The sequence below is a fragment of the Olea europaea genome, chromosome 10 (assembly GCF_002742605.1).
Source record: "Olea europaea var. sylvestris chromosome 10, O_europaea_v1, whole genome shotgun sequence".
Taxonomy (NCBI): domain Eukaryota; kingdom Viridiplantae; phylum Streptophyta; class Magnoliopsida; order Lamiales; family Oleaceae; genus Olea; species Olea europaea.
In genome coordinates this window covers 11,208,997-11,232,052 of record NC_036246.1, presented here as the reverse complement: position 1 = coordinate 11,232,052, position 23,056 = coordinate 11,208,997, and the positions used below count along the sequence as shown (strand labels likewise).

The 23,056-nt window shown below is 36.4% G+C and overlaps 2 protein-coding genes across 3 annotated transcripts; one reads left to right on the top strand and one right to left on the bottom strand.

The window, feature by feature from the left end:
• Window positions 1-1,650: 1,650 nt before the first annotated feature.
• Window positions 1,651-2,797, top strand: LOC111400280. Its single transcript, XM_023027697.1, has 3 exons — window positions 1,651-1,749; window positions 1,864-2,152; window positions 2,355-2,797. Exons 1-3 carry the CDS (start codon window positions 1,651-1,653, stop codon window positions 2,795-2,797), a joined length of 831 nt encoding a protein of 276 aa, XP_022883465.1.
• Window positions 2,798-7,287: 4,490 nt separating this feature from the next.
• LOC111401212 (DNA repair protein RAD4) lies at window positions 7,288-22,029 on the bottom strand. Of its 2 annotated transcripts, none has more exons than XM_023028842.1 (14): window positions 21,852-22,029; window positions 21,390-21,443; window positions 21,199-21,311; window positions 20,632-20,949; window positions 20,432-20,524; window positions 19,131-19,223; window positions 18,912-19,013; window positions 17,522-17,571; window positions 15,096-15,902; window positions 9,265-9,610; window positions 8,960-9,154; window positions 8,723-8,875; window positions 7,922-8,131; window positions 7,288-7,829 (listed from the first exon to the last, which is right to left on the bottom strand). In XM_023028842.1, the coding sequence occupies exons 1-14, from the start codon at window positions 21,892-21,894 to the stop codon at window positions 7,434-7,436; spliced, it is 2,973 nt and encodes a 990-aa protein (XP_022884610.1). In that variant the 5' UTR covers window positions 21,895-22,029; the 3' UTR covers window positions 7,288-7,433. The 2 variants fall into 2 exon arrangements, with proteins under 2 accessions (XP_022884610.1, XP_022884611.1); XM_023028843.1 differs by having other exon boundaries at window positions 15,135-15,902; window positions 21,852-22,028.
• Between the last annotated feature and the right edge of the window lie 1,027 nt (window positions 22,030-23,056).

Genomic DNA, 23,056 nt, shown 5'->3' with positions numbered 1-23,056 from the left:
GAGAGCTTGCAGAAATCCATATACTCCATGCCTACTCTTCAAGCCTTTTGGAATGTTCTACACCTGTTAGCTATGAAGCTGCTAATGTTAGAGAACATGGAATTAGGCATGAAGCACTGTTCACCAGCTAATGATGAAATGCCACTTAGACATTATATACACGAAGATGTAAACCCTGGTGTACATAAGAGATGTTCTAGTCTATTTGTTTATATAGATGGAAGTATAATCAGCAAGATCGAAGTTGATGACGAGTCTTTGACAAGAGTAAATATAAGAGCTGTATTAAAAGCTCAACTAAATATGCATTTGGAATACAATATCTACTCGAGTGTACATGACATAACCCTAGCAGATCTTGAAGAGAGACTACGCATCCTTAAGATCTCAAGGCTTTGGAAGCCCAACTTTTCGCAATGGGTGATGATGAGCAACAGTATTCTACAGATATATAATCAGTTGAGAATTTCACATGCATAAATGTGAAGTAGACAATGAGACTTATGGTTTTCAGTCCTTAATAAAATAGGACATTGGATATGTATTTTGATGTTTTTGGAAGAGAAATCCTTTAGACAGGCAAAGAGACTCCTCCCACTTCTTGATGCAGCTGATACTGAATAGGTAGAAGGAGAACTGAATCAAGTGGAGATCAATAACCAGCCAACTAGGATGAATAACTGTAGATTCAGTGGATCTGAATTGAAACTGAATGAGCTCTCCATCCAAGAGGAGCTCCATCACGTATACCGGAGGCTACAAAGTCTTAAACCAGATAAGGAGTTTCTGAACCATTGCTTATGCTTCATGAAGAAGGGAGATAAAAGAGTGGTTCTTCTCCAAGAAATTCTGTAGCATCTCTGTGATTTGAAGTGTGTAGAAATCTGTGTTAGAAACTTGGCTCGAAGCCCTGCAACATGATTTATTATTGCAGTACAGAAGAATGACCATATATGTTCCTAAGATAATTCGAATCATTTCAACTTACATCGTGGATTAAGTATGGTAGCTGTTAAAAGACCAAGATTATAGGATTTTGTTATTACTGTTTTATTTTTGAATTCATTGGCTTGATTTTAGGAATATTGTTAGTGTTTCTGTTAAATAGAACTCTATTTAAGAGTTATGAAATGAATAAGAATAAATTCCCTGCAGTCTTTTTGTTTTCCTCTATTTTGTTGTTCAAATAACAACAAATTGGTATCATAGCAATTTTTTTGAGGGATCTGTGAGTTAAGTAAGCTCACAAACACAAAACCTGAAACATAAACACTTGCCAAGCATGGAATTCGAGATCAATTTCACACATATTACACCACTAGTTTTTGATGGTGATAATTACTAGCTTGGGCTGTAAGAATGACAGTTCATCTTGAAGCATTAGATCTTTGGGAGGTTGTAGAGGAAGATTAAGACATTCCTCCACTACCTGCAAATCCTACGATGACGATTCACAAAGAAAAAAAGACAAGGAAGTCTAAAGCTAAAATCTGCCTATTCTCTGCTGTATCAAGCTCAATAATGACGAGGATCATGAAAATGGAATCTGCAAAGGACATCTGGGATTATCTCAAATCAGAATACCAAGGCAGCCAAAGAACCAAAGGCATGTAGGTGCTTAACTTGATTAGAGAATTCGAAATGTAGAGAATGAAGGAGACACAAAACATCAAAGATTATGCTGAAAAGTTGCCGAACATTGTAAATAAGGTACGGCTACTTGGTAAGGATTTTCCTGATGAAAGAATTGTGTAAAAAGTACTTGTCATTGTGCCTGAAAAATATGAGTCCAAGATATTCTCATTAGAAGAGTCAAAGGACTTATCAACTATTTCCTTGGAAGAATTAGTGAATGTCTTGTAGGCACTAGAGCAAAGTAGATTGATGAGACAAGAAGAAACTGTGCAGGGTGTTTTTCATGCAAAAGCACAAAACTCAGGAGAAGGCAAAGACAAGAAATATAACAAAAAATACAAGAAACCAGAAAATTCAACAAGCTGGAAGCCAAGAAAGAGGAGACTTATCCATCATGTCCATATTGCAAGAAAAAAAAATCCTCAAAGAAAGTGCTCGTGGAGACCTGACATCAAATGCAGGAAATGTGAACAAACTGGACACATGCAGAGGATCTGCAGGTCACAACAACACGAAGGTAAAGTAAATGTTGTTGTTGAGGAACATCAAGAGGAGTAGCTGTTTGTTGAAACATGTTTTGCAACAAGCAATAGCTCTAGTGATCTTGGTTGATTGATAATGGTTGCACACACCACATGACCAATGACCGGGAGCTCTTCAAGGAGCTTGAAAAACTATTATTTCCAAAGTAAAAACTAGAAATGGTGAATACATCTCAGTCAAGGGCAAAGAAACTGTGGCTATAAAAAGTTTATCAGGTTTGAAGTATATCACTGATGTTTTATATGTACTCGACATTGACCAAAACCTGCTTAGTGTTGGACAGCTAATTGAGAAAAGTTTCAAAGTCATATTTGAAGATAAATGGTGCATGATCAAAGATGCAAAATGTAGAGATGTATTTAAGGTAAAAATGAGAGCAAAAAGTTTTTCTTTGAATCTAATGGCGGAGGAGCAAACAGCATTTCCAAGCAGGGCAAGCAATGAAGAATTATGGCATTTCCATCATACTGGACTTCTATATATGCAGAAACACAATCTGGTGAAGGGCTACCAGTGCTGGAAGATAGATTATCTAATTGTGTGGCTTGTAAATATGGCAAACAAATTAGAAGACCTTTCTCTCAAACTACATGGAGAGCAACACGCAAGCTTCACCTAGTACACACAGATGTTGGAAAACCTCAAAAACATATTCTTTAAATGGCAATACTACTATATTGCATTTATTGATCAAATTTAAATTTGAGTTTGCTAATGTATTTTGGACTTATAAAACATGGGTGGAGAATCAAAGTGGTTGCAGGATGCAGATAATAAGGTCAGATAATTGGAAGGAATACACTTGTGATAGTTCCAAAAAATTCTATGACAAAATAGGTATTGAACATCAGTTCTCAACATCGTACATTCCACAACAGAACGTTAGAAGTGAAAGAAAAACAGAAGCATTATGAAAATTACAAGGTGTGTGCTGCATAAAAATGAGTTACCAAAGAAACTATGGGCAGAAGCCACAAACACTGTAGATTTTTTGCTGAATAAACTGCCAACCAAAGTTCTGCAGGAAAAACTCCATTTGAAACTTGGTTTGGTTAAAAAGTAGACTTGCAACATTTAAGAACTTTTGGTTGCCTCTATTTTTCTTATGTGCCACAGGTGAAAAGAGACAAACTTGACAAGAAGGCAAAATCGAAAGTTTTTATTAGAGATAGCAGCTCATCCAAGGCTTACAGGATTTTACAACCTCAAAATGGAAAAAATTTTGTAAGTAGAGATGTCAAGTTCATGGAAGATAGACAATGGAATTGTGAGGGGTCAATAGAGAAGCAACAGTCAGAAATTCGACAAAGCATTGGTGATAACATAGATGATGAAATAGTCAGAGGTACAAGGTTATTATCTGATATTTATGAAAGATGTAATATTGTTATTTTTGAGCCTCCGGAGTTTAAAGAGGCGGAGAAGGATGACAAGTGGATTGAAACGATGAAAGAGGAGCTCAGAATTATTGAAAAGAATGTTACCAAGAAGTTGGTAGCCAGACCTCAACACAAAAAGCCTATACAAGTTAAATGGATTTATAGAACCAAATTTAGTACAGATGGTTCTGTTAACAAATGCAAAGCCAAATTAGCTGTGAAAGGATATGCTCAAGTGTTTGGAGTAGATTTCTCAAAGACTTTTGCTCCAGTAGCACGACTTGATACAATCAAAATATTGCTAGCTTTGACAGCACTGAATGGATGGAAAGTTTACCACTTGAATGTAAAATTTGCCTTTTTAAATGGTTATTTGCAGGAGGAGATATTTGTAGAGCAGCCGAGGGTTTTCAAGTCAAAGGACGAGGAGAAGGTCCACTTGTTAAAGAAAGCATTGTATAGTCTTAAATAGGCTCCTAGAGCTTCGTATAGCAAGATTGATGAACACTTGCAAACTCTTCACTTTGTTAAAAGTCCAATTGAGGTCACCTTGTATATAAAAGGAGCAGATGCTAATGTGATCTTACTTTTTATTTATGTTGATGATTTACTTGTAACAGGCAGCGATAAAAAGCTGATACAAGAATTTTAAGCTGAAATGCTCAAAGCCTGCGATGACAGATCTTGGGTTGATGTCCTATTTTCTGGGAATGGAAGTGAAGCAAAGTCATGAAGGAGTCTTCATATGTCAAAAGAAATGTGCAAAGGAAGTACTAAAAAAATTTCATATGGAAGATTGCAAGAGTACAAGTACACCATTGAATTAAAAGGAGAATTTTAGCAAGAATGATGGAGCAAACAAGGTTGACGAAGGACTCTACAGAACCTTGATTGGTTGCCTAATGTATCTTACAGCAACCAGACCTGACATCATGTTTGCTGTGAGTTTACTTTCAAGATTCTTGCATGGTGGCAATGAAGTACATTTTCAAGCTGCAAAGAGAGTATCAAAGGGACAATGAACTATGGCATCAAATACAGTTACTGTTAGAATTTTATGTTTCATGGATTTACTGATAATGACTGGGCCGGTTCTATTGATGATATGAGGAGTACAACTAGTTTCTGTTTCAATTTTACATCAGGAATGTTCTCATGGGGTTCAAAGAAACAAGATATAGTGGCTCAAAGTACAGTAGAAGCCGAGTATGTAGCAGCAATTACTGTGGTGAATCAAGCAATCTGGATCAAAAAATTGCTTGTAGATTTATATATAGAGCAGGATAAGCCTACACAGGTTCATATAGACAATCAAGCTGCAATTTTGATTGCAAATAATTATGTTTTTCATTGGAAGACTAAGCACCTCAACATTAAGTTATATTACCTAAGAAAAGTGCAGAAAAAAGGGGAGGTTAATCTGCTTTATTGCAGAACTGAGAATCAAGTGGCAGAATATTTTACCAAATCCTTATCAAAGTCGGATTTGAAGAGTTAAGAAACAAATTGGATCTCTACAGCTATTAAGGCAACGAGGAGTGTTAACAAATTGCCATAAAAAGTTGCTGTACATGTCGAATACGCTGGAATAAAGGTGCTTAGCTGGTGATAAAAGACCTAGTCTATAGGATATTGTTACTACTGTTTTATTTTTGAATTCATTGGCTTGGTTTTAGAAATATTGTAAGTGTTTCTGTTAAATAAAACTCTATTTAAGAGTTATGAAATGAATAAGAAAAATATTCCATGCAATCTTTTTGTTTTCCTCTATTTGTTGTTCAAATATCAACAAACAGTAGCATTGTTACTCATGACATGAAGTTTAGTGAGATGCATCATTGGCCAGAACATACTATTAAATGGAGCACACCGAAGTTGGAATTCATACAACGTATGACTAGAAGACAAACTATGATGATAAATTTTATGCATTCCCATTTTCAGATAGTTTGAATCATCATTTGATAGGGCAAACATGTGAACAAAATGTTGATAAGCTTCCGGCTAAACTTACGAAAACAATGTGAAATAACTTTTTCAGATAAGAATGTGACAATGCATACCCTTCACCAAGAGTAGGAATTTGATAGTTGATTTTCTTAGGTAAAATCACATTTTAGCAAGGCTCTCCAATCCCTGTAAAACCATGTCTAGCTCCATAGCTTGGGGATGAAATTTTTCTCCAATCACAAACTCATAGACTACATCTTCAACTTGAATCCAGCTGCTACCTGGGGGTTTTTCTTGCATTACTCCTCTCATTTCTATCCTAATGTAACTGAATTTTCTCCATCAGTTCTCCTTTGGATATATATTTGATAGTAGCACGAGACTCTCCCACTTCTCTCACTAACTAGCTCGATCTTTTTCAGGATGGTTTCCCCCAACTTGACATTGTTATCCCAATATAGCCAGATTCGATATCAGTGGCATTTTTGGACAATACTATAAGCTTGCTTGAGCATCCCAGCTCTACTCAGAAAACCATATCATAAACACAAAAATGCATAATCCTTCTTCAACTTGTCCTGAATGTGCACAAGCTGAAAGAGTCGCGATGAAAGTTATAGCATCATTTGAGAATATAGATTTAGAGCATTAACTCCTTCCCCGTGCATTGCATATTCTGATATAATTGCAGTCCAAGAATCTACATCCCTCTCTGAATCATGCATGTCATTGAACACTTGCAGCACATCTCATACTTCCACTCTCTGCACAAGCATTTGTGAGTGAACTAGCAATGGCGATATCCAATTCAAGCCATCCAGACTTTTCTAGCAAATCATGAAAACACTTTGTATGATCCAAGGATCCTAGATTACCACAAACCAACAAGATCATAGTAGCAACATTAGGTCGCGTTTGGCAATCACCAGCAATCATTTCCCTGAACACTTGAAGTGCTTCGTAATACATTTGTTCAATAAGCCCTGATATTGAAGTACTCCATGAAACATCCTTCTTGAGCACTTCCATCGAACAATGACCATGCATCACCTAATGGCCTACAAATTAGATAAGCACCCAGAAGAGAATTTAACAAACAAATTGCAGCCACGCCAGAGTTTGAGAACGTGATAATGAATCTGTTTAACCAATCCATATCAGAAATAGCCCTACAGGCTTGAACCAAGAATGCGAATGTATAGTTATGAAACCATTTCTTCCTTAACCATTATCGTGTAATACTTCAATGCCATCCCAGAATTTTGCGAATCATTACATTCGGCAAAGAATCTGATCCCTGTATTCCAAGAAAATATATTGGGCCTCTCAAATTGATTAGAAGTCAGAATCCCGAACTCTTATTTTCTTCTAATAGCTCCCTCCCAGTACAAACTCTAATACAGAACTCGGCTCATGACAAAAGGGTTTCCGTAGAAACCTGAAACTAAGATGTAGAGAGCTTGTTCGGAATGATGAAATGTATTGCTTTGTTCCTCAAGGACTCATTCGGGGGTGCCTTTAAAATAATTGGTTGTCTTGAACCCAGTTCAAAGAACTAACTAGGGATGAAAAGTATGTTGTTCTACCAAGATTTAATGGCACCAACAAGGCAACAACTGTCCGAAGTGCAATTTGAATAGCATTCCAATTCTTTCGCAAAAGATGAATGCAAAGAGGGCATACTTTGCTAGGTTTCGAATGACGAGCTACAAAAATGGTGGGAGAAAAGTTGCGAGAAATATCCCTATATCTTGAATCGGCAGATGCATTGGAGTGTAAAGGCACGAACAAAAACACGTAAATTAAAATGGCAAATGGCTAAGAAGAGCACAAATGAAATCAAGAGTGACATTTTATGCTCCATTGGGTTAGTATGAAGTAACATATACAACATCAAAAAATAACAGAACTATTTGGGGAAAGGTTCTATAACTCCTCAAACTGTATTGAGAATCCACACCAACATTTCTTCACTCGTAATGAACTCTCTTCATCAAAAGTCTGATCATCCATGATAAATTCATGTTCGTGATTTTGTGTAGGTACAGTTGCAGGGGCATTATGTTTTTCATCTGGTGTGTTAACTTGATGGCATCTGGGAGACACGTTCTTTTGGTTGGTACGACTGGGAGGTATACAGGATTTATTATTCGGAATTGGGATGTCAATGGAGGGCTGTGATGAATCCCCATCCCCGTAGCAGTTCTTCAACCTTTGCCGAGTAATGATGGAAGAAAGAAGTTGATACCACCTAGAAAGAGCTAGTGCTTCATTCCTCCTTTTCTCTTCTGCCATTCTTCTCTCTTCTTCTTCTGCATATGCCTGAGAAACAAGTTTCCATCAAATTCAGCATGAAACACGGTACCATTGCCAGACAACACATTGAAATCCAAAATAAACAATTATTTATTTACCTCTAGAATAGCATCCTTGTACTCAGCACAAACAACAATACCCTCAACTACTGGGAATGACCGGCCATTTCTGAATTCAAATCCAACCATAGCAGGTGCATAGTCGATATCCAGCCTCTTGGCCACAAGACCCACCCTCGGCAACCGCAAGTGGACGGTGCCTGGTGGAAGGCACTTCTCAGACCACACATCCACACGGCCACGTTCGTTCTAGAAATAAAAATAAAAGTTCAGTTGCGGCTCACTTATTAACCAACCAGATCAAGGCAAGAAGATAATAATTAAAAGACAAAATCATCCTTTAGAATGTCCAAGAAAAGTAAATTATAGCAGACTAGTCTCACAATCAAGTGATGAACATAAGAAATCAAAATTGTGGATTTTCATACTATATTGTCCCAAAACAACAAGATAAGTCTTAATTGTGGTTGGATATGAATTGTATTCACCACAAATGTTGGATAAATGCTACATCAGTAGGAAGATCCAATGTAATTAACCGATTCAACCCCATTCAAAGGAAAAATTGAGCCCACGGAGGGGGAAATGCCGGGTGTTGAAGCACTCCAACCACACAATACATCATCAAATGTTGGATCAAAATAATAATAATAATAATAATAATAATAATAATAATAATAATAATAATAATAATAATAATAATAAAAGAAAAGAAAGAAACGCAAAATATTGTGGACTTTTCCACGTTCGACGTCACATCATAATATATGTTTAAATCATGATATGGTAGATTTATCCACATGAATTTTAACTTCAAAATATTAAGAGCCAGAAATTTACCTTAGGAACAATCCCATTGATGGCTTGAGGAAGGCACAATTTTTTTGTCTGCCACTTTCCATAGAGGGAAACGGTTCCTTCAGGATCGACCTCAGAATACTCATCATCTACATGAGCTTGTTCTTTACTACGATTAAGAGAGCGCTTCAGAACCTGAATGAAACAAATAAATTATACACAGTGATACTGATCAAACTGATACATTATTCAAACATGAAATTCCATGCTAAATCAGACCTTAGCAGGAAGTTCATCAACTTTCACTTGCAACCCCTCGCGCAGCCATCTTTCTTTTGTATGAAGTGTTTGGACACAAGTTCGAGGATACACAGGATGACCAGAACAAAAACCCAACACGGGTCCCTTAGGATACATAATCTCATACTTCTTAAGCCATCTTTCAATTGCATACAAGTGATGATTTTTGTAGGCCTGGGACAATGAATTCCAGAAAACTATATATTAAATACTCCTAGAAATTATATTCATGTTAACTGTTAGTTAAAGAACCTAAATTGGAACAACGTGAAATTTCGTCATACTTGTTGATTGGTAGGAAGTGGTTCAGTCAGTGCTCTAGTTTCCAATTCCATATCTTCAAGTGAGCTTCTGGAAGCTTCTACAGAGTTCTTCATCAAAGACACCGCAGCCTTGTCACTACACTCTTCTGATTCTCCACATAATTGTTTAGTTTTCAAAAGGCACTCCCGACCTGATTGGTCTGCTCCTCGCAATGCTTCCATCTCCTCACCAACTGAAGCTTCCTGTTCTAAGTTGATGACTCCACTAGTTGCTCCTGACTCCAACTCCTTCAATGGTGCCAATACTCTATCCCACCATGTTGAATTGATTCGTTGTGATGCTATCTTGTACCATTTTGTACAATACCTGAAATGCTACACTTTTTAATAAGATTTTTAGCTGATAGGCACACTCCATGTAAACAGAATATCACTGACATTCATGTGTAGACAAATGTTTCAGAGATTCTTATCTTGTCCATCAACATTATTTCTCAATTATTATTTCTAATTAATTTCTTACAATCCCATTGTAAAGAGTCTCCAAGCTTCTTAATGTTCCGTAATTTAATTATAAAAAGGAACAAAAATGCCTTATGTAATCACTCTATACACGAAAAATACAAAGATTAAACAAAAACCTAGAGGTTCAAGATACAGAACTTGGATATTTCAAAGGTGCATGTTTAATCAGTCAAAGCTTACCTGTTATACAGTTGGTTGCCAAACCAGCTACATGCCAAACAATTCGCTAATCCACGACATCAATATGTACATATAAATGGATGAATAAGAAAATAATGACCACAAACCACTAAATCTGAACCTGGGAACGACAGAACTGTAACATATTTTTTAAACTGTAATATTCCTCGAAGGCTCGGGTGGCAGTAGCATAATGAGAAGAAGACACTGATACCCAACCCTGCTTTCTACCCCACTATTTTGGCTAATTTCATTCCTGATTTTATCTCAAATATTAAACAAGCAACCAATACATCAATGTATTCCTTAACACCTGCAACTGAAAGCTTAGACTTGTGGCCATACATGACAGAAACAGTCTCCAAATCATCTTAAAATTCATTTAACATTTAACAAAAGACACCATTGTTACGAAAGAATATAACTACCAAAAGAAATATCGATCTTAATAAAAGACATCAAAGAGAATTTTTATAACTTATTTGTCAACAGTGTCAGCGACAATAGACCTTCAATCAAACGGTAACACAAATGGCTCCTCTCCACTGCCTACACACCCACAGCCCAGAACAAAAGAAAAGGACATGAACACTAACTAATCAAAAGAAAATGGAAAAGAAAGAAAAGCAAATGCTTTGTCAAGTAAAGGTCAAATGAAGCATAGCTTTAACATCCAAACAAGACTTCCACCATGCTGTTCAAAAAAATTACTGTTGTCACAGCTCGTGTAAAATCATATAAGTAAAATTTAGGCAAATGATATGAGCAATGAGTTTAATTCAACAGATGAAGACATTGATAAAATATAAGTTAATACTTCAATTTATGAGCGAAAAAAGTTGGCATGTACATGTTTAGGTGGGAAGACTGAAAAGTTTTAGCGGCTGAAATACTAGGGTCGTTAATGCACAACCTAGTTTTGTATATACCAGAAAATCGAAAAATTAGGCGTAAGTTTCCCCAATTTGAGGGAATAAAATTGGTTATAGACAGAGAAATTTATCTATAACTCTCAATAATATTTAAATCCAATCCATACTACACAAGAAGGAAAAGAAAAGGAAAACACAATCTGCTAATTAAGGAAATAAATCGCCCTGCGAATTAACTTAAAATTACAATCTATAATTAATACAATTTCCATTTTGGGTTTTCTACACTCCTTAAGTTGAATTGTAGCTGTTGATCATGTTCACAACTTGCAGTTAAGGTCATCAAAAGTGTGTCGAGACAATCCTTCAGCAAAGATATCCACAGTTTGTTCTTTTGTAGGGACATACGTCATACTAATAATCTCATCATCCACCTTCTCTTTAACAAAATGCCAGTCCACTTCTACACGTTTATAGCTGTCATGTTGTACTGGGTTGAGAGAGATTGATAGATGCTTTATTATCACAATAAAGTTTGATTGGAAATTCTACTTCAACTATCAGTTCCTCCAAAAGTTTCTTTAACCATAGACCTTCACATATTCCTTGTGTAACGGCTCTAAATTCAGCTTCAGTACTGCTTCTAGCCACAACATTCTATTTATTGCTTCTCCAATTCATCAAATTTCCCCATACGAAAGTGCAATAGCCAGTGGTAGATCTTCTATCATCAATTGACCCAATCCAGTCTACATCAGTGAATATTTCTATTCCTTTTTATTTTTTCGAAGAGTAATCCTTTCCCCGAGGTGCCTTTGAGATATCTGTAAATTTTGTATACTGCTTCTAGATGAGCCTCTTTGGGAGTGTTCATAAGTATACTAACCATGCTTACTGCTAATGCAATGTCAGGTCTCGTGTGTGAGAAGTAGATTAACTTACCAACCATTCTTTGATATCTATCTGTTTCCACTGAGACCTTATCCTTTATCGTTTTTCCTACCTCAATAGGTGCATCATTTAGTTTGCATCCTAACGTACCAGTTTCGCGCAACAAATCAAGGATGTATTTCCGTTGGGAAACACTAATACCCTTCTTTGATCTTACAATCTCCATTCCTAAAAAATACCGCATTTGTCTCAGGTCTTTCACTTCAAATTCAGTAGCTAAACACTATTTCAATCTTTCCATTTTGGTCATGTTATCCTCAGTTACGATTATATCATCAACATATACGATTAGGATTGTCTTTGCCCCATCTCTAGATTGTTGAAAGAACATGATATGATTGGACAGTCCTTGTTGGTATCCTTGAGTTTTCAATACCTTTGCAAATCTATCGAACCATGCCCTTGGTGACTGTTGGAGACCATACAAAGATTTCTTGAATTTACACACTTGATTTTCATCATTTTTGTTTTTGAAGCATGAGGTATTGTCATATAGACTTCTTCTAGTTCTTCATTCAGGAATGCATTCTTGATGTCTAGCTGTTGAAGGGGTCAGTCTAGATTTACTGCTAGTGGCGAGAATAGGAACTATATTTAGTTTTGTCACCAGTGCGAATATTTCTTTGTAGTTAATACCATAGGTTTGTGTGTACGCTTTGGTAGCTAGACGAGCTTTATAGCATTCTATTATACCATCGGTCTATACTTACATTGAAGACCTATTTACATCCCACAGGCCTACTTCCTTTCGGTAGGTTTACCACTTCTCAAGTTTCATTTTTCTTTAGAACTCTCATTTCCTCCATTATTGTCTCTCTCCATACGGGTGATTCCAAGGCCTCCTAAATATTTCTTGGAATTTCTATTTTGTCAAGGTTAGCCATAAAAGCATAAAATCTAGTAGACAGAGCATTATAAAAAATGAATTTTGAAATAGGATGGAGAGTAAATGATCAAGTTTGTTTTCTTAAGAGCAATAGATTGATCATTACCTGGAGATTTAGACTCATCGGAAGGATTCTCAATAGGTCCAATCACTGGTTCAGACTCTATTGATGCCTCAAGTGTGGGAATCTCCTTATGCTTCGATTTAGGCTTTGTGTAAACTAGTGTCTTATTGTCACTTTGTTTTTCAATATCTCCCCCTAAATTCAAGTTTCCTTTTGTATATCGCACATTAGAAGGTAAAGTGACGGGTTCTATATTTAGATCATTAGGGAAAAGATCAAAATCAAAGAATTCTCGCTTCAAGAACCAATCTCCACTCAGATTGTTCCCCTGAAGAGAAGGTTTTTTGAAGGTGTGTTATCGAAGAAGGTTACATCTAAGATAACAAAGACCCTTTTAGTAGATAGATCAGAGCATTTGTAGCCTTTTTGAGTGGGTGAGTATCCAATGAGCACATACTTCATTGCACATGGTTAAAGTTTGTTACAATAATGGGAGTGAACATGTACAAAGGTAGTACTACCAAACACTCTTAGATGTAGATTTGAAGTAAGACTAGAAGTAGGAAAGTGTTTTTGGAATCTTTGGATAAGTGTGTCGAAGGAAAGGATACGACTTGGCATACGGTTGATGAGATATGTAGAGGTGAGAATTGCATCACTCCAAAATGTTTTCGGCATGTTTGTAGTAAGCATTAAGGTCTATTTTTTTTGTTCTCATTTTGCTGAGGAGTGTTGATACATGAACTTTGATGAACTATTCCATGTCCTTTTAAGTAATCTTGTAGAGTGGTATTGAAGTATTATGTGCCGCTGTTAGAGTGTAGGATTAAAAGTCGTGTTCAAGATTGTGTTTGAATCATTGAGTGAAAATTTATAAATACTGAGCGAACATCAGTTTTTCTTTTAAAAGATATAGCCAGCATATCCAAGTGTAGTCGTTAATAAATGTGACGGACCATTTTTTATGGGTGCGATTAGGATTTCGGGAAGGTCTCCATAAATCAATGTGAATCATAGCAAATGGTTTAGATGGTTTGTATGTAGAGCTTGGAAAAACTATACGCTGATATTTTACAAATTCACGACTTTCACATTGAAACCCGCTTGAGATTTTGTTTAGGCAAATGGAGGGAAGTACACGTGTGAAGTACGGAAAACTGGGATGACCCCATAGTGCCATAAAAAAATTTCAGATTTCCACTTTTGAAGAAGGGTAGTACCAGTTGGCTTTTGTGCCTCGCCGAAAAGTTAACCCACCTTCCCCTTGCCGCCAATTACTAATATTTTGGATTGGACCCATTCTCAAGTTTCTCCCATTCAAATTTTCAAATGCAAGTTGGAAGGAGGAATTCTTGAAACCATTGGAGCCAATTGAGGGATTGGCCTCTGCTTCGAAGTGGGAAGTTTCAGAGGTGGTTGATTCCTTGCTATTGCTGGGGAATTCCGCTATGGATTTGGTAGATTAGAAGAGCCTCGACTCTGATACCATATAGACAGAGAGTTTTCTATATTTACATCCAATTTATACTACATAAGAAGGAAAAGAAAAGGAACACAATCTGTAAATTAAGGAAATAAATCATCATGTGTTGGATTTTATGCACAATAATAAAGAGATGAAATAGAGAAATCAACACAAGAATTTATGTGATTTGGCTGTGTGCCTACATCCACGAGAGCGAAGCGGAGATAATATTATTTAGTAGTGAAAAGAAGGGTTACAATATATTATTTATACTAACCCTAGCCTGAGCCCATATAAGACTATAAGGCCCGTATTAAAAAAAAAAAAAAAAGAAAAAGCCCTGTATTGATCTAGGAAACTTGTGTTCCACTCTATATAAGCCACATACACAACACCCTACCAATTAACTTAAAATTACAATCCATAATTGATACAATTTCCATTATAGGTTTTCTACATTGGTTAACATTCATTCCAGGTAGGGTGGGATAAATAGGTAACTAGGATTCTCTTGCTCCTCTCTGTAGCTAAAATAACATATTCCTGATTAATTTATTCACTATCTTCACATGCGTATTTTAAGTACAATTCATATTTATGTACATAGTTCACTGCATGGAGCTAGTCATCAGAAAATTTGTTTTTGAATAAACTAGTTCGCTGGAATGTTCTAAATTGAACTAGCCAAAACTGCCAGACAAAGCATACAGGAGAGGTACTAAATTAAAGTAGCCAGAGCTCCTAGAGGGATCATTATACTATCATGCTCAGAAGTAACCAGGAACGAACTATCATCATTCCAGGAAGCTTATAACTGTCTTTCTCGAATTTCTTTTGATTGGGAAGAAATACATGGCAAATATAACATCAAATATTTGAGAAGATTTGAGAAGAAAAGAATCCATATACCAGAATAACATGGCAAATATAAGATCAAAAATTTGAAACCTGCGTGTCACATCCTTAGCTCCATGTCCAGCAAAAGCAACTACATATCTCAAAGATTTTTTGCATGCAGAAGCTGCAGCTTCTACTTTCTGCTCTCCATCAATAATAGCATTGACAGCATCCACATGCACCCATTTTCCCGTCAAGTTCTCTCCATTACAGAAAACTTCGGCCCAATAAAGTGGGGCTCCCACCTTTTTTGATCCAATTGACGTAGATATTCCATTTGACGAAGATGAAGAACCTTCTGTCATAATTTTCTTCATTCTTTTATAAGGGGGAGTGATAGTTGAAGAATTGCTAGGTGAATCCACCACACTGGGAGCCATGGTGCTTTTAGAACTTTCAATTGCAGTGGCAGAGAGCGCGATTTTCAACTGCATCTCAAATTCAAGATCTCCTTTTCTCTTCAATCCCTCAGATTCCATTAGGTCTGGAACAGAAGCAGCAGTTCCGGCCTCAGTAAACGAGTCTGATTTTCCATCTGTGGACTTGTCAGTGACAAAAATACCATGGGACTGGAATTCATGCTTCATTGATTTCTCTGCCATGCTTTCACCAGAACCTCTTACAGGACATTGACTACCCTTCTGCATGTCATCAAATGATGATAACTTCGAAGGAGAATCAAACAAACAGCTTGGTCCAGCCACCATCAGAGTTGATGAGTTAAATATACCTTTACCCCCCTTGCTTACACCACTATTTGTGGATGAACATTTGTAAGCATCGGGCTTCATGGAGGCCACATCTAAAATGGAGACAAACCTGGAAAGGACAATGACATTTCAATTCTAAACACTCATGACATCGGAGTTTTCCCAAAGCATTGTTCAACAGTTTTCCATATCATAACTGATTTACAGAAAGTAAATCACATAAAAATAAGCCCATGTGTCTAGGAACACATGCAGGACGCAAGGAACAAGCTCATTAATTTATAATTAGACAAGGACACGTCCATCTTAAGAACAAAACTTTACTGTCTATACTCGATCATCACAGCATTTCAAATTTTTTTATTATGTACCACCTCAAGCAAACCACGTAGTCAAATGATATTATGACCTAACAGAGGTCAAAAGACAATGATATATATAGTGGCATAGCATCTGCAACTCCATCACCTACAGTTTCAGTTAGGTAAACCATGTAGCCAGGTATCTTGCAAAAGGTTAGTTTGAAGGGCCACCGTCCATGACAGCAAATTCATCATCGGACTTTTTAATTCTTACTAAACAATAGTAATGCCCAGTAATGTTCTAACCTTTTTATGGAACCAGTTGCTTATGAAAGCTCGTTTATTTTTCCTCCTTAATTCTTACTGAATGCTACATTGCTACTAAGGCCCCAGAAATATTCTCAACTTTTTATATAACCAGTTGCTTATTATAGCCTGTTTACCAGCATTCTTTAGTCACCACACATTTTCTTAACCTCAAAATAATTTACCACCAAAATCATGATTTAATGAAAGACGAAAATAATTGAGGCCAAGCATTCTTAAGAGAACAAAAAAATCCTTGGAGATCATAGTAGTGTGGAAATTTTACAGAGAAGCTAAGATTGTGTGTCCTAACTCCTAAATATCAGAGGCAAAAGTCAAATCATTCCATTGGTATAACGTGTCTATGGGGAAGCACGCTAATATATACAAAAGAAGTATTGGAAATACAGTTACATCAAAGAACCAGCAAGTCCTACCCCTACAAATAGGTGTTAATGAATATATTTAAAATTGTCCAGTACACATTATCAGCAGGAGTTAATCTTTATGGATAGATTCATATGGAGCAGAATGAATTTCTATACGACCATAGAAGTCTTGAGGAGAAACAGCTTAGATATTCATTTAGTAGCAATAAAATCACACACATACCTAAAGTGTATTGCAGAAGGTGGGTCAGAATGTAAAAATGCAATGATCAATTAAACAGCAGGTAAAGATAAGCATTTTGCAACTATGGAAATTAGTCATCTCGATTTAGTAGGTAAAGATGTCCAACTGTGACAACAAACTGAATACAGTTATTATTTCTCTCAATTCTCCTTTTCTGTTTTTTCTTTTTATCTACAGTGGCTTTTTTCTCTATTTTCCTCTGTTGGAAAGAAGGAAGGTGATGTCAGATGGAAATGAACACATTCAGCTCAAAACTCCGTGGACAGATGAAAATACCACCAGGCAAGATATAATATACAGATCAAGTTGTATTAAGCCAACGGGGACAAATTTAAAAGAGATGCATAATATGGGAAAGATGATTTTGGTGATGAACTTTTCAAGATCTATCATCACCTAGTAGAAACAACAAAAGATAACATTAGGATGAATGCTGAAACGAAATAGTGGTGCAGTTACCATTTTCTGTTTTATAAAAATGCCTTACCGAGTTGTGAGATTCATCGCCCTAAATAGTGCCACAGATAATGCTGCAACCTGCAATACAAGTAAGCCTTTATTTCGACTATCAAAACATAATATCTGATGCCAGTTCATTCAATTCTTTGACAAAATACCACCATATGAAATTCCTCACTTTTGCTCTAACTTGGTTGGCCCCCAAAGAAGTCTCTTGTGAGATGAAATAGATAAAAAAACATTATTCATCTGCTCCAATGAATAACATTAACTAAGTAGTTAAACTAGACATGCAACTTGTACTCTGTGCTACATATATCTCTATGAAATATTTCATCATCAGATTCTTTAAATGTATCCATCTACTGCGCACAATGAGCATTATTAGATCCTTATTTCTTGTTCCCCATGGAATCTAAAGTCCTGCATTACATAAGTTCATCACTAAAATTATAGCAGGAAAAAAAGCCAAAATTGTCACCAGAAATTAACTTTTTAATATGGTATTAATTTACTAATCTATGTACACTTTACAGACATCTCTACCATATTCATTTGACTGTCATTATTATGTTTCAAAATGTTATAAATAACAAGGGCAGCCAATCTTTGGGTTTTACGGATAGTTAATAGAAGAAAAGCTGAAAGGAAAAGGACTCGAACAAGTCAACATCTATAACCTTTTTAAGGGACTAAGCACCTAGAGTCAACTTGGTCCCTCTTTCGTCTCTCATCCCATTTCTTCTTCTAGAGTAATCACATTTTTTAATGTTTTCATTTACAAGCAACACATGCGTGAGTCCGCCTTCTATATTCTACTCTAAACTGTCAATAGATAAGAATACATGATTAGAGCTGTAATATAAAAACTCAAAGCTAGTAAGTCAAGTTGGAAGCATTAGCTCCCACAACACACTCCTTTCGTGAAAAATGTGGCCCAAGTATGGGCGACAGAAATGCTCTTTATATATGGTGAGAATGATATAGTGCAGCGAACAACAATGGCTATGCAAAGAATTCACTTCATCACTTTAGGAGGCGAGGAGTAGCAAACAAAGATTGTAATGTAATCGCAAAAACAAAGATATCTCTGATAATGTTGTTGCTCTCTCTATACATCATTTAACTCTACTCTATATCTATAGTTAAAAACTTCTAAATATCCAATTTTGGTATCTTCTGAATTTACAGGCCTAAAATAACTAGAGTCTACCTTGTAATGTTAAACTTATGGTCTTACCACCTATATATCCTCCCTTTTTGTCAGCGAGATATCAAGAGTACCTGTGGTTGCTAGGTTGAACAAATTCTATTGCTCAATCATACAAGTAACTGCCAAATTCAGGAGTACAAGTTTTCTTTCATGAAATTTAACATTCAAATCGTCATAATTGCAGAATAAGCAAGTCCAGTTATACCTCTTCTGCTGTCCCCTCTCGAGTCTCCAAAGCAGATGCTAATGCTAAATGACATGACTTCTCAGCATCACTTGGACTTCTAACATGGAAATTATTGTGAAACTGCCAATAAGCAGAAAAGCATCATGTATCCAGTCTAATTCATGATCAAGTACGACATTCAGAACGACTCCTCCATGGGTAAAGTGAAAAGTACAAGCAAAAATAAGGCGTTCATACCCAACGGACAATTGGAGTCAAACAGGTAGCGGTAAGTACTGGTATCTCTGTCATCTTCAGCAAGTCCGTGGGCAGGAGAGAAAGTAGAGAAGCCTGCCATGATTTAAATTTCCTTAAACTAACGAACATTTTTATGCTCCTATCCAAAGTAATATTCATCATTATCCTTCTCTCCATCTAACAGAGAAAGAGAAAGAGGACCAAATAAAGTGCAGGAAACTCAATAACCTGAAACAGCTAATATTTTTAATAGAAGAAAGGCATAGTTCTTAGGTAATAAGGTATTAACATGCACAAAAGCAGCTCAAAGAAGCTTGAAGGTAGTAGGGAAAAGCCAAAAAGTGAGGTATACGAAAAAGAAAGACCTTGGAAAGAAGAGGTGAGTGGCTTGACGTACATTATACATTGCCAAAAAAAGGACCTGTTCATGGTTCAACAATACAGCACAAGCCATTTACTGCATGCTTGGACAGAAATGTTATACTCAGCATACTAAATACACAAAAATAAAAAATGGCACACATGAACTGTGACAGCTAGCAAATCGTTAAAGAAAAATTAAAAAACAATAGTTATAAAATGCATTTTACAATCAGACTCAAAACTTGGGATATTTTCGAACCATGCCAGGGTACTCTAAATAAAAAAGGAAAATATTCAGGAGTACATGATTGAGAATAGTCATCAAATGCGGAAAATCTTGGCTTTTAAGAACCCACAGAGTAATTTGATATACATTAGCTTCTTCCATAATATAAACCATATGGTGCCACCCATTTTTAATGCCCTAGCACACCTCCAACAGGTTGACATTCAACGTAAGCCCTAATCTATTAGTAAAGCAGGTCTATTTTCCAAGTGTGAGCTTGACACATATGACCTTGATGCATATTGCATTCTTCAATCATAACTCATAAGCCTTTTAACCCCATAAACTATGACCAGATCAGGATTCAAAGTTGTCAAGGAACGCAATAATAGCACGTTAAGCATAGTGTAACTGCAATGCATCCAGGAATGAATCTCTCTCTCTCTCTCTCTCTCTCTCTCTCTCTCTCTCACACACACACACACACACAGAGACATGCAAACACTGGTTAATCGTAAAATCGTAAAACTATTAAAAAGAGAAGAATAATGTAACAGCTAGCTCATAAAGCACAATTACGCTTAGGGATAGTACCACAACCATGCATTCCTTTTAACACTTCATACGAAGCATATCCAACATTTCCTAATTTGAGTAATGCAATTATCCCATGTTTCAAGAAAGAATAACCATGGTGAAACAGCAAACTGACCTGAATGAGGGTATCATTACAAGCGCTATCAATCAACCTTCCCCTCCCTAGTAGACAAAGCAAATGAGCCTTGTGGACAAGCTCAGCCACTTCCTGTCATTAAAATATGATCAACATTTCAGAACAGAAATGCAGGAGGTAGAAGAATCAATATCTGAAAAGGCAATAAGAGCTGTACTTCAACCATAATCCTCATTTACCTTCTCTTCAGCAGTCGCCCGTCTTACTGCCTTCTGCTTTGCAGAGCCAGGTGAAACATCAAACTCAACAGTCATTCCATTGATCAATTCTTCTTGATTATTTTCTGTGGAATGTGATGCTGGAATTGATCCATCCTCCCAATCAGGATCATCAATTTCATCCTCATTTTCTTGCTTAGAATACTTACCGTCCTCAACTTTCACTTCTGATGGAATATTATCAATTGCATCTCTACTACAAGATTCAGTTTCTCTCGTATCACTTGCTGCTGCAGTACCTGTAGATTTGTCATCATTCCCTTTCTGTTCTCTCTGTGGCTGCAAAGGAAACAAAGGGGTCCCAAAAATATTAGAATAGCCCAAATGTGTATTGATTGGAGAACCTAAATAATCCCTGTCAACAATAGTGTTTCCACAGTTATCACTAGAGACCCAATCACATAATGTAACATTAGGCAATAAGTATCAAAAAATAACATGTAAGGACATACTTTAAAGGAGACTTACAAGAAATAATAAGAAATCGCTATAGATATCAAATAAAGATTGAGCAGAAGGTGTATTTACCTTGGCTACTGAATCACATCGACGTAGGTAACTACTATCTTCTTTATTAAACCCCCTTTTAACTCTTTTCAAGAGTTTCCCCACAGCATCTCGAGATACATTTGCAAGAGTTTCTGAAACCAAATACTGACATTAGCTATGCTATGCACCAAAAGCATTATATCCACAATGAAATGCAGCAATAAACTAACCATTATCATTGATGTTCTCTGATTCACGATGATGTTTAGTTGATTCTTGCTCACCTACACATGCAAGGTGCAGAAACATATAACAATGTTAAGATTTTCGAGCCCTAATTATCAAGTCAAAATTAAAGAGCAAAGTCGGTGATTTTAGTAGTTCATCTAATTAACCATATCTATTTGTAACACTAACTCAACTTAAAACTAGATATTGTGCGAATTTGCAGGTAAATTATCGACTTTACTCTAAACCATAATTCAATTTCACGTAGATTAACTTCTCACTACAAGAAAAATTAGAAAAATTAGGAAATGGATTAAAAAAATTAGACGTTTCATCTTAATAAAATGTTTCTAAATGAAAAATTGGCTTGGGAAAGAAGTAATTTCCCAAAAGTGATGAGAGGAAGATGAAGCGTGTCTGTGTGTACTTTGTGAAATGTGATTGTGCGAGATTGCGGAACATACCGGTGGATTGATGGAGTCTCCTGGACTGGTTTCTGGTTCGCATTTTCGATTGACAGAAACTCGTGCTCTGAGCGTTCAGGAGGAGAGCGAGAGAAAAAGGAGTGGAGTGCGGTGACGTTGGGGGTATGGGGAGGGGCGAGGGGCTTCGTGCCTCGGGGTGTCGCGCGCAATTCTACAGTTCCAATTCAATGGCGGTTAACGAGTGGGAGTGCCTATGGGCCTGGCCCATATGAAGGACCAGTCCATAACCTAGGCTCAGGATATCATGGTCCAATTAAAAGTATAGGTGTTTGATAGGCTTTTTTATATAAAAATGTATTTTAGAATAGTAAATTGATGTGAAATGTGTGGTTGAGAAATAAGGAAAAAATTTTTATTTACGTGTAATGTTATTTTAATAAAGAATGTGTGATTGAAAAGAAGAGAGACAAAAATGCATTTTGAAAAAAATGGCAACCAAACGAGGCCATAATATTGTATATATTTCATTTTTTCTGTCAAAGAGAATACCTTCGTAAATTGATATCTATGTTAAATTGATCCTCTTTTTCCGAAAAGGATTAAATTACTTGTACGCAAACTGTACGCCTTAATTGACATCTCTCTATTTGTCAAAAATCTGACAATTAATAGAAAAAAGTGTTATCAAGATTAATATATCAAAATTTGTCATAATCGGAATAAAGAACATTGCCAAGCTATTGTTAAATTTATCAATAAGCAAGCAAATTGAAATAAGCAATCAACTTTCAACACTTTTACCCATTAAAATAATATTAATATTTCACAAATACATGCCCCCGGGGCACATCCAAGTTGACAAAGGAAGGACAGTGCAGGACTCGTAACTCCAGTGTGGGGAGTTCGATTCCTGATTGAAGCAGCTGAGTGTTGTAATAACCAGAGGAAGGGTTGGAGCAGTTTGGTGATGTAATAATCATGGAGGAGGCTCCCTTGGGGCCATGAGTATAAAGGCTGTTCGAATCCTGGTCAATTTGGACACATCCCGCGATTTACCTCCCTGAGCTGCTGAGGGGCCGGAAATTCAGGGACGAGGATATAGTCTGGCGTAAACTGAAACACCTCGTTAAAAAAAAAAAAATTCACAAATACATTTTCAATTAGTTTTTGGCTTTTGAAAGTAGGTGATATAACGTTACAAGTGCTGAGAATTTGTCCATATAAAAAGATATACGAACCCAATG